This window comes from Kryptolebias marmoratus, linkage group LG2 (assembly GCF_001649575.2).
Source record: "Kryptolebias marmoratus isolate JLee-2015 linkage group LG2, ASM164957v2, whole genome shotgun sequence".
Lineage (NCBI taxonomy): Eukaryota > Metazoa > Chordata > Actinopteri > Cyprinodontiformes > Rivulidae > Kryptolebias > Kryptolebias marmoratus.
This window is the reverse complement of record NC_051431.1, coordinates 1,299,701-1,309,230: the sequence shown is the minus strand read 5'-3', so window position 1 is coordinate 1,309,230 and position 9,530 is coordinate 1,299,701. Positions and strand designations below refer to the sequence as shown.

The 9,530-nt window shown below is 43.4% G+C and overlaps 1 protein-coding gene across 3 annotated transcripts in view; it reads right to left on the bottom strand.

Annotated features, from left to right (window-relative positions):
- Positions 1 to 9,530, bottom strand: part of ryr1b (ryanodine receptor 1b (skeletal)) — a 76,574-nt gene that overhangs the window by 13,124 nt on the left and 53,920 nt on the right. The window contains exons 78-87 of one of the 3 annotated variants that reach the window (XM_017431059.3): positions 9,047 to 9,153; positions 8,915 to 8,966; positions 8,752 to 8,832; positions 4,824 to 4,923; positions 4,179 to 4,258; positions 3,986 to 4,062; positions 3,830 to 3,903; positions 2,810 to 2,827; positions 1,013 to 1,093; positions 786 to 874 (exon numbers count right to left, since the gene is read on the bottom strand). In XM_017431059.3, the coding sequence (XP_017286548.1) occupies positions 786 to 874; positions 1,013 to 1,093; positions 2,810 to 2,827; positions 3,830 to 3,903; positions 3,986 to 4,062; positions 4,179 to 4,258; positions 4,824 to 4,923; positions 8,752 to 8,832; positions 8,915 to 8,966; positions 9,047 to 9,153 (759 nt within the window). The remainder of the gene's footprint in view (positions 1 to 785; positions 875 to 1,012; positions 1,094 to 2,809; positions 2,828 to 3,829; positions 3,904 to 3,985; positions 4,063 to 4,178; positions 4,259 to 4,823; positions 4,924 to 8,751; positions 8,833 to 8,914; positions 8,967 to 9,046; positions 9,154 to 9,530) is intronic. The other 2 variants (XM_017431060.3, XM_017431061.3) reach the window with 2 other exon arrangements.

The window sequence follows — 9,530 nt, the reverse complement described above, 5'->3', positions numbered from 1 at the left end:
ACGCCTTGGGATTCCCCCGGAGGAGCTGGTCCAAGTGGCTGGGGAGAGGGAAGTCTGGGTCTCCCTGCTTAGGCTGCTGCCCCCGCGACCCGACCCCGGATAAGCGGAAGAGAATGGATGGATAGTTTAAATGCGACCGTCACCGTACTCCGGTGTGAACGGTCTGCAGCTCTGAAGCGACGTGCACGGACAGACGATGACCCCAGTACCAGCGATACGAGAATCCAAGATCTCACCCTTTCAGTCGTGATCCAAACCTCCTGACTAAAGGTTGAACTCAGATGCACCAGTAAACCGACAGCTTCCAGCTCCTCTGTCACCACAGCAGACCGGAGCAACGTCCTCATTACTGCAGACGATCCATCTCCATCTCCATCTCCATCACTCAGGAACAAGACTCCCAGATGTTTAAACTCCTCTGCTTGAGGCAGACTCCTCCGAGTTTCCACCGTTACTCCAGAAGCCTGTCTTCAAAACCCCTTCTACGTTCTGTTTTAATTTTTAACCCAAGCTGTGTCTTCTACTTGGATTTTATTTCTGTTCTCTTTTAATTTGTCTTGTTTTATTGTCTGTTATTACCTTCTACGTGCACAGCACTTTGGTTATAAATAAATCTGACCTGACTCGACTCTCTTGGAGGACCTGGATCTTCACACTCAGCTGGGAGTATTTTTAAATCTTTCCGTGTAAAAACCCAAAGAACAACAATAAAGGAATTGGCTTTGCTGCTCCATGAGTTTTGGAGGAAGTTACTCAAAGATGAGTTTTCAGTGCATGAGAGTGACCTGTAGTCGAAGCAGGTAGTCCACGGTGCAGATGATGACGTTGATGGTGGTGGTGCTGCCTGTCTGAGTTCTCAGATAGTTCTGGAAATCTGAGCACAGACATCAGAAACTTATTACACTTGAAGCTGAAACGGTACGTGTACAGAACGCAGCGGGGGGCGGGACTCCGTTTGGAGAGGTTGGGTTGGAGCAGAGGACCGGGGTGGCGGTTCTGCTCACCGACTCACCGTTGTTGTGGCCTTCACACAGCAGCTGCAGGAAGCGGAAGAGGTCGCAGGTGAATTCATCGTCTGCCATCACTTTCTCATCTGGGCCGAGCAACAAAAGACAGATTTAAATAATCCTGGGAACAGATTCTCTGCAGACTATAAGTGAAGTGTGTTATTCTGTTAGGAAACAGAGTAGAAAACAAAACTTAGCACAAGGATTTAGGTGTATTAAGGATATTGTTAAAATGTTTTTAGTTAATCTTTGAACATTTCTTCTAATTATCTGTTTATCTAACTGGAACATAAACATATTACATGTTGAGTCACTTGTTGCTATGTGTTTAAAGTTATTTTTCTAACACGTTTAGCTGTAATTAGTTCTCTCATGCTTAAATTAAAAGTCATGTGACACGTTGATTGTCTGCCAGGGAGTAGGCGGGGCTTAAAGCGCCACGTGGTTAGTGCACAGACTCTGGTTCCAAAAATCCAACATGGCAGCTCCCCTAAAACGGTTCCTGCTGGATTCAAGTCTGAAAACAAGAGAAGGCAGGGACACTTGGCCTGTTTGGGGAATATGTCAATAAATGCATTTATTTTATCATCTTTACTGGTGAAATTAAAAACTTTGGATTTTATTTTACTGATACCATTAATTAAAACTCATACCGGTGACAAAAGATGAGTGTTTTTGACTGTTGTGTGTACACACGTCCATAAATAAAACAGCAAAATTGTGAGTTTCTGCTTTTGTTAAAACTTACTTTGTTCCACATTTTTACAAAAACAAACTTCAGAACAAACACAGATCACATCACAGTGAAATGAGAACAGCATTTCTGACACAAACAAAGAGACAGACAAGCAGACGGGCGGACAGAGAGACAGACAGAGAGACAGGCAGAGAGACAGACAGACGGGCAGACAGACACTGACATGCAGGACAGATCTACTGCACTCTGAAAACCTCGGTTAGCTGGACTTTCTGTAAATCTGATATTTTAGCAGACTTAAAATATTTAAATTTCCTTTAATACAAAGTTGTGTCTCTTACAAAAATACAGACTGATGCTACAGTTTAAACACAACATAAAACAAACAGTGGTGGATTTTATCACAAATACAGAGAGAAACTGAAATCTGGAATCATAGTAAAGACTGCTAAAGAATCTCTTGAATGAGTAAAAAAACTGTATGTTATTAAAGCTCCTGTTATCAGTCAGTCAGACCAAAAGGTTCACTACTTTATAAGATCTGATATTTTACATGAAATCCTGCAACACTGCCGAGGTCCAATAAAACCAATTCGAGGTTCATGTGAGGATTTCTATGCAGTGCAGTTCCTGATTTGAAGGGTCGACCTGATGGCGACCTTTAAACGATCCAAATGAGAGAAACCTGAACTGTTCCTACTGCAATTCATTTCAGTTTGTGAGACAGAAGGTCAGTTTGGTTTAAAAACCAGGAGAGGAAGCCTGAAGTTACAGGCCGGCCCTCCTGCAGGTCAGACTCAGATGGTTGGAGTTACAGTAGATGTGTGATTAAAAAAACACTCAAGGATGAAAATCAAACTTTGCAATCACTTCAGGGGCAAAGAAATGCAGAGATACAATGCACCAGTAGACCCGCAGCAGCATGTGTATCGTGCAACAGTAAGAAGGTGACTGTAAAGCTCAGTTTTAACAAGTCCTTGAGTGTGAAATGAAATGCATATTAATCTCACAGCAAGGAGAAAACTAGTTGGGTGATTAACCAGACAGGGAGGACAGAGAGGGAGGAAGTTAGAGGGAAAATACATGAGAGCAAAGGTTCATTTACCACGTTCTAGCTTCTTATCTGAGAGCAGCAATTTGACGTGTGGGAAGGACATGGGCATGAGAGGTAAGAAGGTTGATAAGTGAACAAGATGGAGAGGAGAGAAAAACAAAGAAAGACGACGTGAGTCCAGAAGTCTCAGGGCTGTCAGTGGAAGATAAAAGGTTTCGGACATAAACAAGAAAAACCCCAATTCTGAGAAGTTGGGAAAATTTGTAAAATGTCAGTAAATAAAAAAAAAATCCAACAAACTCGTAATTTATTCACAATGGAATATGATGAACATATTGAATATTTAAACTAAGAAACTGAACTGTTGTTCTGAAAAAAATGAGATAATTTTGAATTCAGTGGCAGCAACTCATCCCCAAAAAGTTGTTCCAGGGGAAAACAAAAGGCTGTAAAAGCGGAATGGCATATACAGGTTTTAGAACATCTTTTTCAGGGACGGCTTTGAATATTTCAGCAAGACGATGCAAAACCACAGACTGGTTCAACAGCACGGCTTGTAGAAGAGAAGTCTGGGTGCAGTCCAGAAACAAAAACATCCAGAGAAGATCCAGGACTGTTGAACAGACAGAACGGGCCAACCTCAGGTCCAGATGTTTACAGACTGATGGAGAGGAGGGAAACATCTGGAGCTACTTTAAAGAGACGTGCTGCTGCCATAAAATTCAAAATTACATCATTTAAAGAAAAGGTCAAATATCTGACATGTTTTCTGAGTTCCACTGTGAAGAAAATATTTGTGAATCATTGCATTCTGCTTTTATTTCCATTTTACACAACTTTGCTCCAACTTTGTCAGAATCGGGCGGTAAAAGTGTGCCGTTGCTCCAAGACTCTGTCTTGAAAACATTTCTGCATCCAGGCATCCACAAACACACACACACACACACACACACACATACACACACACAAATGCACATATGATCAGACTGCATACAGGAGCTAAAAACTGTCCCATTATGTCACAATGCAGCATCAGTGTCTGCGCTGTAGGAGACTGTGGAGCATACTCACTGGTGCCCTCCTCTGAAACCATCCCAAGTCCCTCCGCCTTGTTCTGCCTCTCAAACGCATTCAAGTCCAAAACGCTGCCAACATCAAAAAGGATTTTAAGAAGTTTGAGCTTCCCCGTCACTTACAGATGCAAACTTATCTGTTAATATCACAGACCTGCAGGTCTGCATCAGAGCTTGAACGCTGAGGAAGAACCCCACGTCCTTTTTGTCCTTCAGGTAGTCCAGCATTTTCTGCACAAACAGGGAGAGACAAGTTCTTCCAAACAGTCAGCCTGGTTTTACTCCATCTTACTGGTAAAGATGGGACTTCTCTGAAAGCTTTCAAAGCTTTTCCAGGCTGGTTTTACCTGCTGAACGTCACTGTTGCCTCCGTTGAGGATGGAGATTCCCAGTTTGAGTGTGGAAGACACCATGACTCCTGGTTCACCTGGAATCAGCAGAAACAGGTGAGACCGTGTGCAACATGCAACAGCACTGTTCTTAAAAAGCTACAAAGGATAAGGCAACTTCAGCCAGGTGAACATCCACGCATCTGAAAAATATTAGATATAAAAAGATTTAACAAAAGATAAAAGCTCTGAGGTAGAAAATAAAGGCAGGTAGAGATTTAATGTGTTTGAGAGCTGTTGGTAGAGATTTCCAACCAATCAGAGTTCAGATGGACCGGATTTTACCATCATTGGACATCAGAATGTGGCCAATCAGAAAGAAATTATCTAATTTTTGATTTGAGCATCAGGTCCTCCTGCTGGATTCCCGGGTACGGCCTTTGACCCATCACTGAGTTTAAAATCATTTGACATCATCAAGGATCTGCAAATCTGAAGCTTTATGAGGAAGCTTACTCCTAATATAAGATTTAAATTCCCCGTGTTGGAGAGCGGACAACAACAACAACAAACCTGCTTCTGTCAGAGTAATTCAGAACCAGAACTTTAACAGCTGTGGGTCATAAGACTCGGACTCTTTGGGGCTCCTAAACGAGCAGCTACCTTTGCAGGCGCTGATCATCTGCAGCACCATCTCTGCAGCCCCGCGGTTGTGCAGACGGGACTGCTGGTACAGAAGTCTCTGTTTCTCCATCTCCTTTTCCTGTGGAGCAGAACGAGTGGGACAACAGCTGAAAGCCCGCCAAGAACAACCGCACTGCCCCCCACACTCACACACACACACACACGCACACACACACACTCAGACCCAGCTGTGATGCTCCAATTGAACAGAAATCACCTCAGATTCAGATTATGATACATTAAACCACTAGGTGGTGCTGTTCGTCTCATTTATTTAACTTTAATCTACATTTATTAAAGATAAATTGTTGTTACCATTGATCAGAAGTGACATTAAATAATTCCTTCCAATACTATTTATGCATTTAGCAATATTAGCCTTATTTGAGGTAATTTTCTCAGTTTCTTTACATCCTCCCAGTGACGTTCAAACTGTTGAGCTGAGAATACAGTAAAAAGATGGAGGAATCCATAAATCGGTCCCTTCACAAAGAACCATACTGCTCTGCTGTAATACTGAACATTTTGTGACGAACAGTTCAGAGGTTTTCTCAGAGCCGGGCTCGTGGTGCTGCCTTCGCCCGTGCGCTGAATTTACTCCTCATCGTCACAGACGCACACGCTCTCCCATGCACACGATGTGTATTAGTGATGGAGGCAGTTATTCCAGCTTCTCGACATCCTCCGGAGGTGCAAACACACACCACGGCAGCAAACGTTTCGTCCCAGAGCAGAACACACACACCTCACACACACACACACTCCTCCCGTGAAGCAGCAGCTGCTCGCATGAGTTACACATCATGCAACCTCCGCTTCCAACAGAACAGCTGAAGGTCTCTCTTCTGACGATTCTCAACTTTTATAACCTCTAACAACAGTTTAATCCTCTTCTGTACTCCTGATAAACATTTTAGGAAACCGAGGAAAAGTTGCAGACTTATGCACAAATGTTCAGAATAATTTTAACAATGGTTAACAATAAAAATAAAACTGTTTTTTATTTCTAACTGCAGTTCCAGCATTAATGAAAGCACTGAATGTTTATTGTTTTACATTAATTTTATAATCTCAAATGATCCCTGAAGAAAAGACACACCTTCCTGGTAAACTGCTTTACTTAGTGGTATTTATTTAAACCTGGTCTTAAAATGAAGTAAATACAAACTCAGATGAGAAAACATCGTATCACAGCCGTCACCCCCCTGCCGGAAGGTGAAAGGCGGGCGATGATGTTTTTGAAAACATTTCTTTATGTTTGTCTCCAATAAATCTCATGAACAGCTGGACTAATAAAAAATGTCAGAAAGTAATCAACTACAACTGATTAACCTTTGACCTCCACCTGATTCAAGATGGCTGATGCAGGCTTAAAAAAATAATAAATAAAAACCCAGAAAGCTAAAACCCTCCAGGTGCTGCTGAACAAACAAGTGTGAGCATCTCTGTGTAAGCAGAGGTTTTGTCTTTTTGCTGGCAAAAACAATCAAACTGAAGCCATATTGTAAAGAAATGTGGGTCAAAAATCCTCCACAAGGATGAGAGTCCATCAACATAAAAAAATGGACAAAGTGTCTCTGCCTGGAGCCAGCAGGGTCCGGTTTACAGGCGCTGCCATGTCGTATTTCTGGACCCAGAGTCCAGATGTGTGGCTTTAAGCCCCGCCTCCTCCATTACGAACAATTATATTTAATTTAGGCATCAAATAACTGATTACAACTAAATGTTTTAGAGGAAGAAATACTACAGAAATCAACAGGAGTGAACAATTCTCTGAGGTGTATTTTGATGTTTGAGCCCCATTAATTTACTGGATGTAAAAATGTACTGCAGCCAGCCTACAGGGGGCGCTTATCCTGTTTCAGCTTCAACTTCCCCTTTAAGTCCAGTTAATTTATGCTGATGAGTGAGACTCATACAGAGGACGATTACTGACAGTTACAGGTGGCGTGGACTTAGTTTGATTTTTTTAATCTAAAAACAACCGGAGACGATCTGTCACGTGTTCTTCTGAACCTGGAACTGTATTCTCTTCATTTTAAAGACCTGCTGTCCTGACACATAACCTAATATTTCCAAGTTTAAAAACAGAAAAGGATCACAAGCACCTGTTTAGTTCCACACATGGTCTTAATGCTGGGTTCAGCTTTTGCAACATGATGAGCTTATTTTGGGTCGTTCCAGCACAGGGGCTATAACCAACCATCCTGTTGACAAAAGAGGTTAATCTGACCGTCCGGCCGGCTGCACACCATGCACAAAGCCCCTCCCTCCGCCCCCCTCCCTCGTCAGCCTGATGCCCGGACTTTCCTCTGGCTACAGAGGCTCATCGATACGTGGCTTTATTATGAGTGACTGCAGAGGTAGCTACGAGAGTGTGTGTGTGTGTGTGTGTGTGTGTGTGTGTGTGTGTGTGTGTGTGTGTGTCTGGGCTTGGACTGTGCAGGCTTTTACTGCGGTTGCAGAGAGGGAGACTTTGTTAGCCTTGTCCAATTCAAAGTGAAGACAAAATCCGTCAGTCAGCTGTTAGAACTCCAAACGGAGCTTTAAGACAGCTAAGTGAAGAAGCAGAGCGCAGGGGGTGTGAGTCAGGAAGGGGTGGTGCGAGTCTGCCACAGACTGACCACAAATGCACAAAGATGTCTCACTTTACTGTTAAAAAACCCGTTTCAGGGCTTCATGCTTGTTATCAGTACGGTTCTGTGCACTAATTAGGTTCTGAAAGGACGCATGTGTCCACACAGGGGTTTTTCTGAGCTTTTTCCAGGTGTTCCCGATGAGGAAAAGGAAAACGAATGTGCCTAAAGGAAGGGTGTTGTGTGGCTGCTTTAGGTGATTTGAAAAGACAATGCTTTCTCTCCAGGTAAGCAGTCATAGTCAGAAAACAAGCAGAAAGTGGTTTATACTCCCACTTTCTAAATAGCTTGCTGTCACTCAGTTTTGTCTGATTCATAGCCAGAAAAAGATGCAGCAAAATTTTAACACTTTTAAAAACGGACTTCCTCTCTCCTCTGCACAGCTGAACGCTGTCAGGAGGCAGAAGCTAGTTGGACTAAAACACCTCAAAGTGAGGAACGTAACGAGTATTTTTAATATTAATGTTCTAGTTTGTAACTAAGAAAGTAACATTAGAAACAAAAAACATTACATGCTTTTGTCGTATTGCTGAAAGTTATAACATAATCCTTTTTCAGACCAAAGTGTTTAGTGTTTGCTCCACTGAGCAGAAACCTAAACACCTAAAACTGTGATCTTAACTACAACGATGATCAGACTAACCAGCTGATAATGTGGATTTAACAGTGGAAAACAACAAAAAGACGATGTTTGCTCATCATTAAACTGCGTCTGTTGGTCAGTTATTGTCATGGATACCAAAAAGCTGTCGGCTCCGAGTGTTTTTATAAATGAATAAAAATGCCAGGTGAATGTTTCTGACTGATTCTTTGCTTGCAGGAGAAAAAGCACTACGTGAACACATGCTCTGAACAACACAGAGTAAAACGGACCGTGCTAACAGCTGTAATGCTACCCTTCCAGCAAAGCAGAGGATCTTCAGATCTACATCATCACAGTGTCCAAAAGCCCGTCTTCTTCACCAGAAGCTGATCGGGTTTGGAATCTGTGATCCTACTCAGGGTCTGATTTTGTCATCTCTCTGCACTCCGGTCATGCATTTTAGGAAGAGATTGAATCCATAACACTGATCCTGCTGGCGGTCCAGCAAAGGCATGCACAGGTCAGTCCACCACTGCAGGAAGTAAGACGGGTGGTGTAAGTGGACGAAGGAAGGCGTGGTTGGGTGGGGGGTGTGCCGAGTGTGATGTCACGGTGTGGTCACTCAGTGCTCGGGGAGCTGCTTCTCCGCTGACTCCCCTGTCTCCCCTCCCCTGGTCACCCCCCATACCATCTCTGTCTGTCGCACCTCAAAGGACGGCTCCTCCCCCTCCAGCTCTCCCCCTTCGTCCTCCTCACCAATGTGGCAGCTCTGATGAAGAGAGGAGAAGGTCAGCAGTTCTTTACTTCCTTTTCCCCGTTCCTCCCGAGTTTACGGCGCAGCGAGGACCGACCTTTGCCATGATATCAGCGTACGACATGTAAAGATGGTCAACGTCGAGTTTCCTGCGAGGAGCAAACAGAAGCGTCAGACAGGTGGACTGAAGCCACGCCCCTGAGCGGCGGAAGCTGCGGGACGCACTTACAGCTTCTCTGTGAGAGCCGTGCGGCTGAAATGTAGAATCAGCTGATGAAGGGGGTCGGGCTTCGTCTCAGTCTCCTCTTCCTCCTCCTCCTCTTCCTCCATGGCTTTCTGGAAACAACACAAATCATGACAAACTGCTGGAACGCATTACAAACAATATGTCTGAAAAAACAAACAAACATCCACTTTATTCTCTAAAGCTAAAGGACTTTTAATTTGTAACAATCTCAGCTGACAAAATAGCCGATATTTTGATGCATAAACTGAGGAAGAAGAGTAAAGAGAGTCAAGGTCAGGAAATGTTAAAGCTGCTGCAGGTGGGGTCATTAGGGTCACCAGGTGACTCTGAACCCATCCAATCACTGAATAGATGCTTAGAACAGATAAATGTGTGGATGTGCCAAAACTTTCTCCAGCTGAACAGAAACAAAACTGAAGTTATTATCTTTGGACCTAAAGAGGAGCGAACTACAATCAATGCGCAG